Source organism: Trifolium pratense, linkage group LG7 (genome assembly GCF_020283565.1).
Source record: "Trifolium pratense cultivar HEN17-A07 linkage group LG7, ARS_RC_1.1, whole genome shotgun sequence".
NCBI classification, from domain to species: domain Eukaryota; kingdom Viridiplantae; phylum Streptophyta; class Magnoliopsida; order Fabales; family Fabaceae; genus Trifolium; species Trifolium pratense.
The window spans coordinates 39,105,023-39,123,158 of NC_060065.1; the positions used below are offsets into that span (position 1 = coordinate 39,105,023).

Genomic DNA, 18,136 nt, shown 5'->3' on the forward strand with positions numbered 1-18,136 from the left:
CAGTGCCCAGGGGGCGCCGGGGCACCGATTAGCATGACCCTATAAATAAAATTGTTTCGTGAAATATGACTCAGTTGATAGAAATATTGCATTTAATATATAAAGACCGGAGTTTGAATCCTATAATATTTTCACTCATTCACCTTTGATTATAAAAGTTTAGGAAACGATGTATTTCGGTTCAAATTTTAGATTAAATATATTAATGTTTCTTAAATTTTTGCTATTATTTGAGACCAAAATAATAATATTTTATTTAACTTTTGTACCAAATTTCATCCTCCCCTTCTCTAATTATTAGATTATTTTCCATTTTTTATTTGTCCTTTAATGTAAAACTCTTTACAAAATTCATAATACATTAATAATTTCTTTATAAAAATACATTTATTTAAAATATTACGTGAAAAATATAAATAAAAAAAATTTATCTCTCTTATAATATAAATAATTGCATGAATAAATATGTAAAATTAACGGGGTTTTTTGACAAATTTATTATATCAACTACTTTTATTGGATTGTTGTATAATAATAAGGGAATGATGAAATAGTCCATTCTAATTCTAATTCTAATTCTAAACAAGTGTGTTGTTTGATTTGTTTATATAGATTAAAAAATAACAACCGCTTTCGAGACACTAGTTAAGTAAATTCAATATAATAAAATTATATTGCAATTCCTATTGGGGCAAGGTGTTTTTCCATTATTTAGGCATTCATTCCTATTAGGGGTGAACCTCGGCGTCTGTCGTTTTGGGACACGGTCTTGTCTCGTTTCGGTGAGGCGGTTGGGAAGTTGGTGGTCAGGGGCCGATGCGGTTCCTCGTGGTGGCGGGAGGTTTCGAAAATTCTAGATGGTGAGGTGTTGAAGGGGGTGGGGTGGTTCAAGGAGAGCATTGCGAGGAGGGTTGTCAATGGAGTCGACACGCTTTTTTTGACCAACCTGTGGTTAGGGGGCGTCCCCCTTAGTGTGAGATATAGCCGTCTCTTTGACTTGTCTAATAACAAGACGAGTTCGGTTGCAGACATGTGTGAGCTAGGGTGGAAGGAAGAAGGGGAAGCCTGACAGTGGATTCCTCAGCTGACCCAGATTTGTTACATGACCTTTTGTTTTCCGGTTCATTCATTCTTCTGGCGGACTGCGAGCTCGCTGCCCCTCCTTGCGGCTTATATGGTTATGTTGCATTTGGGTTATGTAGAGTGAGCGGAACAATAGAGTTTTCAAGGTTAAGGAGACTACAATTCACCAAAGGTTAGATTAAGTTATTTTACATTCGCTTTGATGGTTGAAAGTCTATAATGTAAATATTGGTTTAAAGTTTCACATTTGGTAGTCGAACCTTTTGTTTGTATGAGTATCAATTAAGCTTTTTGGTTTTAGCATATTTGTTTATGTGGACCGTAAATTTTTGAGGTTCTCTCACACAATTTGTGCTAGTTAGGATTCTCAGTTGGTATTAATATATTTCATTTTTGCTTGTTAAAAAAAATATTACATTGGAATTTGCGTAGTCAATGTTTGTAAAATATAAAAAGTATTGTTTTCAACACAAAAGTTATTGTTTTTGTATTCTTAACTAGTCCCCTAGGCCTATGGCACTAGTTAGCATAGGATTTGGATCATCTACAATTATTCTCTACTGCTTTCTTTCCTTTTGTTAATCTAATGGTTGACAAATGAGAAACTTTCTCGATTAACAAAAGGAAAGAAAACAGAGAGAATAATTGTAGAGGATCCAAATCTGTTAGCATAACCCATTAAAAAAGTTATGAATGAAAGAATCTTGTATTTTTCCCCCCTTTTTATTTGGACAAAGTTACAAAGCTCGGGCAAAAGAGAATTACAAGACTACACTAACATTTTTAGGTATGCAGGTTTCGGACAAATCATCAAAGAGGATATTACAAAGTTTCCTAGCAGGAACATCCATGATTTTAACAACATATGAACTTTGATTAACTCAATTATTAGCTAATCATTTTGAGCATCTATTTCCTTCACACCAGGTGTGCTCGAAAATCATGTGTGATTGAAAATTAGCAAGATCCCAGATACACCAGACTAATATATGGGTGTTTTCATTAAGCTTACAGCTCCGAGTAACCATATCAATCGGAGTTTGGAATCAATTTCAGTTATAATATAGGAAACATGAGAAAACGTGTTCATGAGCCACACTCCACATAAACATTTGGACTTGATACACATCCTTTCAAAATCAAATACTTTTCGGTTCCTATCACTTTTTGAATGTTTTCATGTTGCAACTTATAAGCACTTTGAAGAGTGAATATTTTCGGTGGACAGGTATATCCCATTAAAGCTTATTTTTATTTTTTAAAAGTTATTTTATTTAGAAAGTTTAACTTAAAAAATGAAGTCATTTTTTCCTCTCTGTCTAAAAAATGAAAAGCTCTGTCCTCTCTCTAAACACAAAACCAAACCATCGCCTTCCTCAACTTTCCCCACATCCAAATGTTTCAGTCGATGATGTAGACATCCGGCGCCGGTGGTGCGAGGAGTGGCGTTGGCCCTCCGCATCACACTTGTCCTTATCTGTAACAACGGTGTGTACGTATTAGAGGTTCCTGGATTCGTCACTCTCTAGTTCAGATTTGGTTCAACCGGCACCACCAATGTCGCTGTGGTGGTTGTGGGTTAGCTTTGAGAACTCTTCATTTTTAGAGCAGAGAGTTTAGGTTTTGCTTGTCGCCGATTGGAAGCCGTGGTGGTTCTCATGTCGCTGAATTCTGAGGTGGTGGAAGGTTGGTGATGTTAGGACCAAAAATAATAATAATAATAATAATAAAAATTTATAGTTGACAAAAAATATATATCTAGTAAGTAAAATTTTTAGGGATTGAAGAATTATATTATATTTTATTATATACAAATGTTAATAATGAATTTGTATGTACCTTGATTGATTACTTACTTTATAGCTATTTTCTTAAGTAAAGAGTCAAAAGCAAATATATAATACTGTCACTTGTGTTGGAAATACATTAGCATGTGCCATTCATTTGAGGATCCGTCCATTATGCAAAAAATAATTTATATTATCTTCACCTAGGCTCTATTTTTTTATCTTTTATATTTTCGTTTATAGATTGAGGATTATATATATAAAAAAAAAAAAAAAAAATAGATTGAAGATTTAAGAATGAACGTATTTAATAAGAACTGATTCCAAGTTCAAACTTATATTTTTTTAAAAAAAGTTTGAACTTATAAAAAGAAAAAAAAAAATGGAAGTGATTTTTTTTTTCTTTGACAAAAGTAGAGTCAACTCATTTTAATGATATCGAACATGTATTTTATTATTACTCCTATTTATTAGAATATGACTATTTTTTATGTTATTGATATTATTTATTTTTTAAATAAAAGATTACTACTATTTTTTAAAATTGTGTTTTTTAAATAAAACATTATACCATAAAAAAGAAATAAAGAATATATAAATAGTTTTGAAATAAAGGTATAATTAGTAGCTAGTACAACTTTCTAGAGTAAAATTGCCAGATTTTGTCTTACGTAACTCAGAAGGTAGCTGACCCTTTTATCAATTTGAATATAAGTTGGTGGGCTAGTATCACGTTTGGTATTGGTCTTGATTTCATTATCATTAAATTATTTATTGTTTGGCTATTGTTAATTTTATATTTTAATTTGTTTGTATTATTATTTTATAAGTTTTTGTAAGAAGTCAGAAAATCTATCCGTCCAAAAACTTTAGTCTTTTTAGAGTTTTGCACGAAGATTAAGAAATGATAAAAATTAATAAGAAAATCATTTTTACCGTTACTTTATTAAGAAAGAGAAAATATATTGGCTTAAATGCAGTTTTGCCCCCTGTTTTAATTAAATCAGAATTTTACCCCCTCTGTTTTAAAATGCGGACTTTTACCCCCTGATTTATAATTTTTTGAATTTTGCCCCTCCTAAAATTCTGCTTTCGAGTCTAAACTTCAAAGTTTCGCACAAAACTTAATTTAGATCAATAATTTACCAAACTGATACCGAAATGACCGTAATCGAATTAGATTTCTACATAATCAAACCCCACTAAATTTGGAGTTACAGAGAGAGATTAATTACCGTTTTAGTGAAGGTATGTCTTCCAAAATTCTGCTCAAAATATGCTCTCGAGTAACAACTTCAAAGTTTCGCACACAACTCAATTTGGATCAATAATTCATCAAACGGATACCGAAATAACCGTAAACGAGTTAGCTTTACACAGAATCAAACCACACTAAATTTGGAGTTACAAAAGAGATTAATTACCATTTTAGGGAAGGTATGTCACCTAAAATTCTGCACAAAATCTGCTTTCGAGTCACAACTTCAATGATTCGCACACAACTCAATTTGGATCAACACTTCACCAAAAGGATACCGAAATGACCGTAATCGAGATAGATTTCCACATAATCAAACCCCACTAAATTTGGAGTTACAAAGAGAGATTAATTACCGTTTTAGTGAAGGTTTGTCCAATTACTAATTTTGTAGAAATCTACTTCTGACCTTCAAATTCAACACCGTCTACCAAACACATCGTAACTTCAAATTCGACAAAATTGAAATGACAACAAGAGTAATTTTGTTAGCTTTCCAGACATTTAAATACTATTAAAAAATGAGCTACAGGGTGAGAGACATGACAAAAATACCAGGAGTAGTTCCATACAATAATTAATTTGGACAGACCTTCAGTAAAATGATAATTAATCTCTCTGTGTAACTTCAAATTTAGTGAAGTTTGATTCTGTGGAAAATTAACTCGATTGTGGTAATTTCGGTACCAGTTTAGTGAATTATGAATCCAAATTTAAATTTGTGCGAAACTTTGAAGCTGAGACTCGAAAGCAGATTTTGTGCAGAATTTTGGTGGGGGGGGCAAAATCCAAAAAATTATAAAATAAAGGGGTAAAAGTCCGCATTTTAAAACGGGGTAAAATTCCGATTTAATCAAAACAGGGGGGCAAAACTGCATTTAAGCTAAATATATTTAATTAATGTTTCAACTTTAGTAAGGGTACAAATGGTAAAACACCACTAATTGTGCATTGGTTTCTTAAAAGGACCAAAGATTTGAGACAAAACAAAAAAGGTAAAAGGACCAAAGATTTGGGATAGAGGAAGTATATATAAAGAATATAAATGAATTTTGGTGTGGACTTTTCATAATACTAACAATACCCTTGATTTTTTTAGTAACAAAAAATATTTTATTAACAAACTCATCAAAACATAAGACACATTTTTTTTAGCGCAAAAATCTTTTTTTTTTTTTTGAACAAGCCAAAATGAAATATATTAACTGAATCAGTCACCCTGGCACAAGATGTACCGAGGTAGACTACAAAAGTTTACAAAAGAGTCAGAACAATAAAAATATAACAAAAATCATACAGGGCCCAAATAAAGTAAAGGACTAGACCACCAGCTATGGTAGTTTAAAGCTAACGTAATACTCGTCGACTTCAACCACCTAAATGAAAATAGCTTGATCTTGTCCAACAAAATATGGGGCATATCTGCTGAGCCTCTGAACAATCAGTGATTTCTCTCCGTCCAAACAACCCAAACACAAGCTAGCCAAATGAGCTGTAGAAAAGATCGACGTGCTCGAGATCCACCTGCTGAAGACGTGAACTGAACAAAATGATCACGCAAAGAAACGAACTCCACCAAGGGAATGTCAATCCACGAACGCACTAAATCCCAGAGAGAGCCAACGAAACCACAAGATATGAATAAATGATGGGCCGACTCAGCCTCACCACATCCAAAAACACACATATGAGCTGTAGGAGATAAAAACCCGTCGAGTGACCAAATTCACTCTCGTGGGCAACCTGTCTCGCAATAAACGCCACGCAAGGATGAAAACCTTCAAAGGAACCTGAGAGTGCCAAATGAGGTTTTCCGCAACATCCATAGTAACCAAAGCATCAGATATCAGGAGCTGGTAAGCTCCCCTAACAGTATAACCAATATCAAGATCAGGATACCACTGCCACCTGTCCAAGGAAAGAGCCTGCAAGGAAATGTTAGAAAGTAAAGACTGACACTCCCCCAACAACTCCTCCTCCCACGCCCTCAACTGCCTCCGCCACTCTCACGCTTCTCCATCCGCACCCCACCCTAACGCAAACATCTCTGCCACCGTACAAGATTTGTTCGCCGACAACTCAAACAGGCGCCCAAACCGCTCATACAAAGGAGTACCATCCACCCAGGGATCGGTCCAGAAAAAAGTCTCTGTCCCATCCCCCACCCTCCTCACAGCATGCTCCCTAAACCACCTCCCTCCCTAATACGCACTATCTCCCTCCACCACAGGGACCCCCTCTGACCTCCATCCCGAACTCTACCTCTCTCAACCCCATACCGAGCTGCCAACACTCTATACCAGAACCCCCCTCTGTCCACCAACATCCTCCAACACCACTTCCCCAAAAGGGCCTGGTTAAACTCCCGCAACCGCCTGACCCCCAAACCTCCATTCTCCTTAGGTAAGCTAACAAATTTCCAACCAACCCAAGAAATTTTCCTAGAATCCTCACACCCCCCCCCAATTTTTTTTAATGAAAATAGATTCAATAGAGGAAATAATACCTGAGGGAGCTTTGAAGAAGGAAAGGGCATAGACAGGTAGAGAGGTCAAAACAAATCTCAACAGAACCAGACGACCACCAAAAGACAGGAAGCGACTCTTCCACCCCGACAATCTACTCTTTATACGATTCAACACCGGGTCCCAAAAACTCAGACGCCTCGGATCACCCCCAATCTGAAGACCCAAATAAAGGAAAGGGATCTTTCCCACCTTACAGCACAAGACAGACGCAGCTTCGCCCAACCAGGAATCAGAAATATTAACCCCAACCAACATGCTTTTATTGAAATTAACTTTCAGACCTGACATAGTCTCGAACAACACAAGAACAACTCTCAAAGCCCGAACATTTGCCCAACTTTTGACCCCTAACAGGAGAGTGTCATCCGCAAACTGAAGGTGCGATACCGAAATAGAACCATGCGCACTAAAGTTGTACCCTGTAAACAAATATCGCGCTACCATAGCCTCCATTAACACATTAAGACCCTCAGCAGCCAAAAGAAAGAGAAAAGGAGACAACGGGTTGCCTTGCCTAAGACCACGCCTAAGAGGGAATTCATCAGTCGGGCTACCGTTGACCAAAACATACGACGTAGCCGTACAAACACACTCTCTAATCCACTTCCTCCACAATGCAGGAAAAGACATCCTCCCCATAACAGCATCCAGATATCCCCAGTCCACTGAATCATAAGCTTTCTCAAAATCTACTTTGAACAGCATAAGTTCCTTTTTAGACCTCCGAGCCTCATCCACCACCTCATTAGCAACGAGAATGCCATCAAGGATTTGCCTATCCTTTACGAATGCAGTCTGAGCCTCAAAAATCACACTCTCAATTACAAGACGCAACCTATTCGCTAAAACTTTTGCCAGAATTTTATAAAGACATCCCACAAGCGAAATAGGCCGAAAATCATTCAACCTTTGGGGACTATCAACTTTAGGAATCAGAGCTATGAAAGTGGAATTTATACCCTTAGTAAGCTTTCCATTTCGATGGAATTCAGAGATGAAACGCATAATGTCACCCCGCAACTCAGTCCAGAAATCTTTAATGAAACCAAAATTAATCCCGTCAGGACCAGGACTTTTAAAGCTATCACAATCCCACACAGCAGATTTCACTTCTGCCTCCGTAAAAGGCTTAATTAAACTTCCATTCTCCACATGGTTCAATCTTTTAAACTGGAGATCCTCCACCCCGGGCCGATCCACATTAGCGGCTTTAAAGTGAGATTTGAAATGCGAAAACACTGCCTGCCTTATCGGTTCCACACCCTCAATATTAACCTCATCCACCTGAATAACAGACATAGCATTCCTTCAGTGGCGACTCGCCAAAACCGAATGAAAATACTTCGAATTAGCATCTCCCTCCTTAAGCCACAACGAACGAGATTGTTGCCAACTGATGCTTGCATGCAACCGCGAAAGCGGGTGAATATCCAACGAAACCCCACGAAATTCCACTAACTCCTCCTCAGAGAGAGCCTCTTCCTCACCCTTCTCATCAAGGGCCGAAAGCCTAGCTTTCAAACTGTCAATTCGACTAGGAAGGTTTTGAGAGTGAACCTTATGCCACTCTTTCAGCCCTGCCTTAATCAACTTAAGTTTTTCTTTAAGCACATAACCACCCCAACCATCAACCTGGAGCGAATTCCACTGCTCTCTTACGAACACGTGATAGCCAGGCACATCCCTCCAACACTTAAGCATCCTAGACGGATGAGGTCCCCACTCTTCCTCATTCATAGATAAGACCAGGGGACAGTGGTCAGATAACCCTCTCAACCTAGCTACTTGCCTATAGTTTGGCCAGACCAAACACCATTCCTCAGAGAGGAGAAATCTATCAAGGCGGCTCATTGATAACCCATCCCCTTTAAACCAAGTAAACTTGCGACCAATCAAGGGAAGATCAACCAAGGTGTTATCTTCTATGAACCGGCTAAAAGGAACGTGATCCAAGGAACGATGACCACCCCGAACCGATCGTCGTTCATCCACATGTTTCACGGCATTAAAATCCCCCCACACACACACTCTCTTCCCCGCTAATGAGTGAAGCCGCTCCGAAATAGTCTCCCACAACCGTTGTTTAGCCATATCATCACAAGGGGCATAAATGTTCGCCACACAAAACTCCTCTCCGGACTTAGTAAAACGGCCATAACACCACAAGACATGTTCACGACTCTCTGTCCACCACATCTCCACCTCAGAAGAATCCACCTGAAGCCCCCACCGACGGACGAAAGGAAAACCCATGAGAAGAGCTACCCCAAAGATTAGAACAAAGGAAAGCATCACAGTTTTGTAATTTCGTCTCCTGCAGGCAGAGAATAAAGGGTTTCAGATCCCCACCAATTTGCCAACTTCCTTCCACTTCTCTAACCCACCCAACCCTCTTATATTCCAAGAAACAATCTTCATCCACAAACACTCTCCCCCCAGACATACAGAGATCCACGCACTAGTTCTCGCGCATAACATAAGACATATTTTTTTTTTGGACATTAACAAACTCACCATAACATAAGACATATTTTTTTGGAAATAAGTCGCCTGCCTGGCATGCTAGTTTATTATAAAGAACAAAGATGAAACATGCACAAGTTGTGGAAAAATTATCCAAACAAAAATAGAAGCATAATATAAGTGATCATACTGCAGCAAATACAACGGAACCAAAAAACAGAGTGCGATTATGGGTGAAACAATTTCTTAGCCAAATTTTTTCTTACTTTGCAATTGAACTTCAAATTACTAGAATCCCTTCTCCTAGGAATCGGATGGTTAACACAAAAATAAAATAACTGAACAAATGTGACACATGAATATTAACATGCTTAATCCCAGCTCACAAGTACTTCATAGCTAGATAAGGACTGTAACAGCATAGCTATTATCTTGACAAAGGTTAAAGCTATACACACTGAACCAATACACCACAGAACTACCATGTCAGAATTAGAAAAAAACATCCATTAAAATCAATGTATTATGTTTGTATCATCTCTGAAATTGTCTCAAATTGTAATTTGGTTGAACACACTTAATTTCAGATGTTATTTTAAAATTTTATCAAATTGTTAACCACTATTATTTTAGACACTAAACTTGTCATTTATGCTGTGTACAACCTACAAGAATTAAGCTTTGTATGTATTCTTCAAAAGAAAATCAATCATCCCTATAATTCTGCGGTGCTCGTTAAAGGTGGTAGGCCTAATGAAATCTCTCACTCAACAACCATTACACCACCGGCGGCAAATGTTTTTCCTAAACATTTTCTGACAGAAAGAGAAGAGTATGCTATCTACATTTCTATGACACAAGACTCACTAATTCCACAACTGTTTCTACTTCCCGGTTGCGCTTCTTTATACACCAAGAATGATCCAGTACTAGTGTAACTATGTGCAAAGGCCTTACCAACTGAGGTTGGTACAGAGAATGCTAGCTGTGCATGTTCAAACTCCATGCCGGTTGCAGAAACTTTTCCTGCCACAAAAGTGTAGAAAAGAAAACGAATCAACAAGGCGGAAATTGATTGAAGAATAATAAACCAATTAACGCTAAATCAACATAGCTAGTAAGAAGCATGGACACAGACACGTCGACACCGATAATAATATGAGAAAATGATTATAAGTGTGGGCGTCGTGTCGGTACCAACGCGTGTCCGACACCGGGAGACGCCTAATCCAAGGAGTGTCCGTGCAACATATGCCTAAAATATGTGATATTGCACAATGCGACTCTCCATTATCTTTGTACTAGTTGAATCTATATTCTATATTCGCAGGGTCATCTGGTTGCATGATGTAGAGTGGTTGGACAAAGCATGATTAATTTACCTCACAGCATCCAGTATCTGGCTAGCAATGTGTTTTCTTCTGTTGGAGGGAGTGACCCAAATGGCTATAATGCCACAAACAGCAGCAACAGGATTGCTTTCACAGTGACTCACATTCCTCAACAATATCCTCAGAATTACTCACATTCACAGCTTACAATATCCCCAAACTGTAGAGTGGTTGGACAAGGCTTCTTTTCCCTTTTTCTTGCAGAATCCTCAACAACCGAGCAAGACACAATTCTGAATGCTTCATTGATCGGTTCTGCAACCACGCAACCAACAATCCTCTGGAGAGAAACGAATAAATAGACCTGTATATGTACTACAATGCCAATCAATAATAACCCAACATGATATATAGAGTATAAACATTTCAAATGTAATCAGGAAAAAAAAAAGTAACAAATATTTATTGCTTATAATTTGTATCAATCAACACTTTTTGCATCTTAATTTTATTTATTTTAGAAGCTCTTTCATTTGATATCTTTATGAATATCTACAAGTTTAAGCATTTTAAAAATAAATGAACAATCATAAACTAGTTTTAATTAAGAAACCTATATAATTTAAAAGCTGATCTAAACATGTGTCAAAAAAAAAGCTAATCTAAACTGCAACATAATCAAAATCTTAAATTGCAAGTAAATTTTTTGAAGTGAAGGAGAACATTATCTTCACAACTTCTTCACAACTTCTTCGGCCTGTCAGAACAACAATTTATCAATTAGAAAGCAGAATGTAGAAGAAGAAAGTGTAAATTAGAAAAACAAATTAGTGATTGGAAATTGACATTAGAAATATATGTAATATGTATACCCTAGAATAAGAAGGAAATGAAATAGAATACCAAATGTTCAAGAGAATATAAATCTACGTCAAAAAATTGTCCAATCACCTGATAAATCCTTTTTCTGTTCATTAAATCAGTTGCCAATGAAAAGAAAAGAATACCAATAATTTATCAGGTGATTGAGCAATTTTTGAACGGAGATTGACAATAAAAAGAAAACTGCAGCATGATATGCAAAAAGCAGAATCTAGAAGAAGCAAGCTTTTAGACAGAAGTGGCTGCCGCAGCATGTTATTTAACAAATGTTTGTATCTTCAATTTAGGGTTTAGGGTTTGTATACGTAATTTGGGCTTTACTGCATGACCTCAACGGCCTAAAAGTCCAGTAGTCCACTCTATTCTTTTTTCGGATACAAATTCGATTTTTTTCTCCCTGTACCCCATTTTTTTCCTTTATTTTCATAATACCTCTGTTTTTTAAAAAATTATCATAATACCCCTGTTCTGGACAAAAAATGATGCTGCTCAGGTGTCTGTACATGGCGGAACTGAGCATCACGCCATGCACAACAGGATGGCAGAAATGCCAGTCACGCCATGTGCAGGAGATGGCAGAAATTGCAGTCACGCCATTGACTGCCTTGTTTTCCGTGCATTCTGGCCTGTTGGAGACGACAACAACATAATTTTTTTTTGTTTTTTTTTTAACATTTTTTGGCCAAAAATGGCATTTTTTTTATTTTTTTTAAAATAATAATAATTAATAATACACACTAAAACTACATGTGTCCACCGGTGCCACAAGGGGGACGATTACGAGGACGAATTCCAAGTCCAAATAATTCTTCATCCTCGTTGAAATGGACGATTCGAAAAAAGTGAGTACCGCTGTGGCTTATGTCGGAAGCCGGGTTATAACTATCCAGAATGTCCTAATGCAGGCGGACACTCTGATTAACCGTAGTTTATTTTATTTTTTATGTAATTTATTTTGTACGTGTTTATTATCAATATCAATATATTAATATTATATTTTAAATTTCGCAACAAAACACACATATTATTTTCCACACTCATACGAAATCAAAAAATAAAATAAAAATTGGTAAATTTAGGATTACATCATTAATAAAATTACACAAACATAAAACATAAAAAAATGACATAATATAAAAAATAAACAACATACAACAACTTAACCAATTTTTTTTAAGGTTGCGGACAAATGATGTGGTTCTTTTTCATTTTCAATAAAGGAAAACATTAATTGCACTTCCAAATCAGCCTTCAATTTATACCAATATTTTGTCATTGTAGCTTCGAGGAGTCACTTGTGATGTCGGTGCATGAATCTAAATAGGCCATATACGAATCAAAAGCACCGTACATATCTGAGTTTGTATTATAATATTCCACCGCTATGTATTGATGTGCTACTGTTAACAGAAGCTTGAGCGATTTCCAACACGGTTAGGAACATGCCGTTGACGGTGATGCTGTAGTTGAGAAAGAGAGAGAAAAAAGAAAGCTGGTTGGAATTAAGAGAGAGAAGATGATGATCGATTAAATTTAGAAAAACCATAAAAAGTGGGGCATTAAATATTCCTTATCCTGTGCAAAGGTTAGAAAATCCCTTGTTAATTTTATATTTTAATTTGTTTATATTATTATTTTATAAGTTTTTGTTAGAAGTCAGAATATTTATTACGTATAAAGAACAAAGATGAAACATGCACGTGGAAAAATTATCCAAACAAAAGAATAGAAGCATAATAGATGTGATCATACTGCTTCAAATACAACTGAACCAAAAAATTAGAGTTCGATTATTCGGTGAAATAATTTCTTAGCCAGATTTTTTTCTTACTTTGCGATTGAACTCCGAATACTAGAACTTCTCAAAAATCGGATGGTTAACACAAAAATAAAATAACAGAACAAATGAAATATTAACATGTTTAGAGCATCTCCAATATGAGTATCTAAGAGAGTTTTATAGACTAGTAATACGATACCTTAACTTTTTTATTATAGGAGTTCCATCACGTGACACATATTTAATCCAAATTGATGTTCATGCAGGAATGGAATTAGAGGGGCATTTGAAAATTTTGCTGATCTTTAATTGCATCTGCAATACAATATTTTGTAAGCGGCGTGTCCAAGACGCTGGGTCAGACGATTTGAACAATTTAACTTCAATTAGTAATTACCGTAATTACGTATTATCATTGATATAAAATTTAAAACATAAATATTAAATCATAAAATTGTAATATATGTACTCAGTTAAATTTAATACATTCCATAAATTCTTAAAGCAAAGTTAATGGTATAGCAAGAGTATCACAAACTCCCCAAACCCAAAGACATAGTATTGTTCTTGATTTCACACTCTACTGACTCTAGAATTGATCTTGATTTCATGAGCCCAAAGTTATGGTCAATCTCTCATTATGACACCTCATAGTATTCAGCTATCCTTCATTAATCTCATCATACAAAGGTGGTCCTCATTCCTCATGTAATATTCTATGAATTACTTTGTTCATTAGTCCAAAGAGATATAATATAATTGATCTATAATTTTTGACTCGTGCAAACGCAACTAATGTCTAGCTAGGCCAGTGACACCAGAATCACGAAAAAATTGGAGTTATTCGAGTAGATTGGTATGAGACTTACCAGAATTAGAGATATTCACTGATAATCATTCTCCCATATACCTAGGGGTATATATACCATGAATTAGGGGTTAGACTCGGGTTCGGATTTGAAAAGTATTTAACCATAAATGGTTAAATAAGTTTTTCATCCTTATAAATATCTCAAATTTCGTTTTTATAATCTCTATATAAAAGATAACAAGTTTTGGTTCTCAAATATTTTTCATAACGACTTTTAATCTCTGCTTTTAAGTCAACTCATGTGTCTTATTCAAAATTTTGAATTTTTTCCACGGTCATATTTATTAAATATTAATTAGCGGGCCAGGCAGGCGTGTTCCGCGCCTGCCTGTGTCTAACTTATGTCCAAAAAAAAAATATGACTTATGTTATGCTGAGTTTGTTAATAAAAGATTTTTTTGCTATTAAAAAAAAGGGTATTGTTGGTATTATGAAAAGTTCACACCAAAACTCATGTATCCTCTTTATATATAGTATAGATATTAGCGGGCCAGGCAGGGGTGTTCCGCGCCTGCCTGTGTCTAACTTATGTCCAAAAAAAAATATGACTTATGTTATGCTGAGTTTGTTAATAAAAGATTTTTTTTGCTATATTAAAAAAAAGGTATTGTTGGTATTATGAAAAGTTCACACCAAAACTCATGTATCCTCTTTATATATAGTATATATATAGATATTAGCGGGCCAGGCAGACGTGTTCCGCGCCTGCCTGTGTCTAACTCATGTCAAAAAAAAATATGACTTATGTTATGTTGAGTTTGTTAATAAAAGATTTTATTTTGCTATTAAAAAAAAGGGTATTGTTGGTATTATGAAAAGTCCACACCAAAACTCATGTATCCTCTTTATATATAGTATAGAATAGATATTAGCGGGCCAGGAAGGCGTGTTCCGCGCCTGCCTGTGTCTAACTTATGTCCAAAAAAAATATGACTTATGTTATGCTGAGTTTGTTAATAATTTTTTTTTTTGCTATTAAAAAAAAGGGTATTGTTGGTATTATGAAAAGTTTACACCAAAACTCATGTATATATCCTCTTTATATATAGTATAGATATAGATATTAGCGGGCCAGGCAGACGTGTTCCGCGCCTGCCTGTGTCTAACTTATGTCCAAAAAAAAATATGACTTATGTTATGCTGAATTTATTAATAAAAGATTTTTTTTGCTATTAAAAAAAAGGGTATTGTTGGTATTATGAAAAGTCCACACCAAAACTCATGTATCCTCTTTATATATAGTGTATATATATATCTATTTTGCAAAATTTTAATTTTTTTTAACATTGGATGAGTTAAATATAAATTTTTAAGTTTGTGACGCTTAATTTGTGAAAAAACAATTTTGGCATTTAAAAATACATCTTTTGTTAAAAATTATAAATTTCGATAGGAAAGATTCTTATAACAATATAAATATGAATACAAAAACTCTTTCAAAAATATAAAGAGTGCACTTAAGTTGACTTAAAAGTAAGAACTAAATATTGTGACAAAAAAATATTTGAAGGATTAAAATATGCTAAAAAAAAATCATAGAGACTAAAAATAAAATTTAAAATATTTATAGAGATCAAATATTTCTTTAACTCTTTTATAAATATAATTTTTACCCGTGCTTGACACGGGTCCGGATACTAGTTCTCCTAAGTTTCATCTATAAACTTGCATTTATAAACTAGCAAGAGTGACACTTGTCTTGAACTTCAAAGAAGCTGTAAGAATGAGTCATATACACTCTTATGAAAATTTAGCAGATCCTTTGACGAAAAGAATAACTAAAGAGGAAGTCCATAAAACATCTAAAAAGATGGGACTAAATACTAATGTCTATATGAATTTCTCATGATGGAAACCCAACCTAAAAGATTGGAGATCCAAGAATTAGGTTCAATGGATAATAACAAGTCGTGTGGAGTTAATGATGACCATGCAAGTAAAAATAAGAAAACCATGATTCATGAAAGCGAAAGGATGAGATAATAAAACTCTTAATGAGATCTATAATTTGTATGAATGGAGCACCGAGCTTCAGGAGTACTCTTGATAAACTCACCTATATGAATGTGGAACTGAGGTCAGTTCCTATGGAATTTAGAGGCGAATTCCTAGAACGTTCATGAAACTGGGATACACATGCAGGGTCATTAAAGCACGGACTATAAAGATACACCTTAAGAAAAGATTGTGTGCGGGTTTGAGAAAACTCTGAGATAGAGTTCAAGACAAGTGTCACTCTTGCTAAGTCAGACTCTTACTTGCTATGTAAATGTTTAATTAAGTCATAGACATCTTTGCTTATGCACAATCTTATAGAAGCGTCCTACGATATTTTGAAATTTTCTTTTAAATTCAAGTGGGAGATTGTTGGAACAAAGTTCACATTGATGTGTGAATTGAAAATAAAATTTTTGAGTCTCGTACTAGAGAATACTAGCATGTGTAACATACTAGTGTGTATTTAGGAAAAATAAATAAATAAAATGTAACATTCTAGCATTATATTGTGATTTATTTTTCATCAATTTGTAACTATTAATTTATGGGAGAATAACTCTAATTCATATATGCATATACATCGCTGCCCTTAAGAAAGGGACGACAAGCTTCTCAAAGAAAATGATGCATATCATATTCCAATGTAAAAAAAAATTCATTGTTTTAAAAATATATATACGGACATACCCATATCTTAATTGTTTTTTAAATATTGTACCATGTACCAGTACCGGTACCGGATACCGGTACCATAACTGTGGAATATTCCTCTAGGCATACTAGTTCGTGGAAATTTCGGTGTCTTTTCTTCTACAAAAATTGCGATTGAAAGACTCACTCACAAAATCCAATATTGACTGAATCAAATTTATCTCTCATACTTATCAAAGTCATCTTGGATCTTTTGTATCTGTCACTTGATTCTGGACTAGCTACTTTCGTGTGGAGACAATATGGTCAATTTATTTTCGTTTTTCTTTATTTTTTTAAAAATAGTTTGACGTTAAACTCACGGTATATTGTAAATGTTGGAGAAATGAAATTTTTTAAATTTAAACTTGAAATTAAACCCTACGGCACCAAAATGACAAGGATCAAAAGAGAACAATTCTAATCTTGTATGATATATATCCCCTTTTTTCAAGGATCACAACGTCATTAGGTTGCAGGTGCCGCGAGAAAATTAAAAAGTATGTGAACCAAAAATTAAAAATATGTGAATTTGTGTTACACAGATGGGGGGAATATCGTTCTCTCATAATAATGTTTTGTTCGTAGTGTATGGAAAGGAATTTCAAAGAGAATCCAAAATGTCATTTTTTTTTTTATCAAATAGTCTAGTGATCGTCGGATTCACATATTTTTTTAATATAAAAATTAAAAATTGGTTCGAAGTCAGGCATCTGTATATCAATATTCTTACGGCCATCAAGTTAATTGTAGTTATAGGACAAAGATGGCAATTTCAAAAGAAAACTATTGCACTCGATCTTCTTTGTTAGAAATAAACTTCTAGAGTTACAGAATAGAGATAAAGAATATGAAAATTTTGTATTATTCTCTTCACATATGTGTGTCTTTACATTATAACATGAGTCATATTTATAAGAGACAAATAAACAAGTGAAAGATCAAAAGTAATTAAAGGCCACCCAAGCAGTCACTCACTAATGGGAGTTATAAGATATAGAACAACAACGATGGACATGCAACAACTTAATTATTCATAACACTCATCCTTGAATGTTCATCGAGGATATGCCTTATTAAAACCTTATTAGAAAAAATCTCTACGGGAAAAAACTCTAATGAAGGAAATAGAGTACAACATCATTTTACATATATTTATTTCTCCCCCTCAACCATACAATGATCTCTATGAAAAAATATGCTAGATTATCACATAAACGAATTTGCTGAATGCTTATATCAAGATTCCTCAGAAGATCATGAGTGAAAAAGAATTTAGGAGAAATATGTTGTTCGATCTCTTTCGATGTAGCCCTCTTTCAACTGAACAATGCATGCAATATTATCTCATGCAATGCTAAGAGTTATGTATAATCTGATGATGTTGCTGTTGTGGTTTGTTTCACAGATCTCCACGAAATGGTTGTATCTCCACATGTAAATGAGTAACCTGCTTGTGATCTAC

The 18,136-nt window shown here is 34.9% G+C and overlaps 1 protein-coding gene and 1 long non-coding RNA gene across 2 annotated transcripts; both read right to left on the reverse strand.

The window, feature by feature from the left end:
* Window positions 1–7,964: 7,964 nt before the first annotated feature.
* On the reverse strand, window positions 7,965–8,948 carry LOC123896398. Its single transcript, XM_045946790.1, has one exon. The coding sequence runs from the start codon at window positions 8,946–8,948 to the stop codon at window positions 7,965–7,967; it is 984 nt and encodes a 327-aa protein (XP_045802746.1).
* Window positions 8,949–9,399: 451 nt separating this feature from the next.
* Window positions 9,400–11,659, reverse strand: LOC123893920. The gene is made up of 3 exons (XR_006803585.1): window positions 11,402–11,659; window positions 10,502–11,207; window positions 9,400–10,145 (listed from the first exon to the last, which is right to left on the reverse strand). It is a non-coding gene; the product is annotated as an uncharacterized LOC123893920 (long non-coding RNA).
* Between the last annotated feature and the right edge of the window lie 6,477 nt (window positions 11,660–18,136).

Bases quoted from the DNA above. Each gene is read 5' to 3' on its own strand.
- LOC123896398 (XM_045946790.1), bottom strand. From the start codon at position 8,948: ATGCTTTCCTTTGTTCTAATCTTTGGGGTAGCTCTTCTCATGGGTTTT.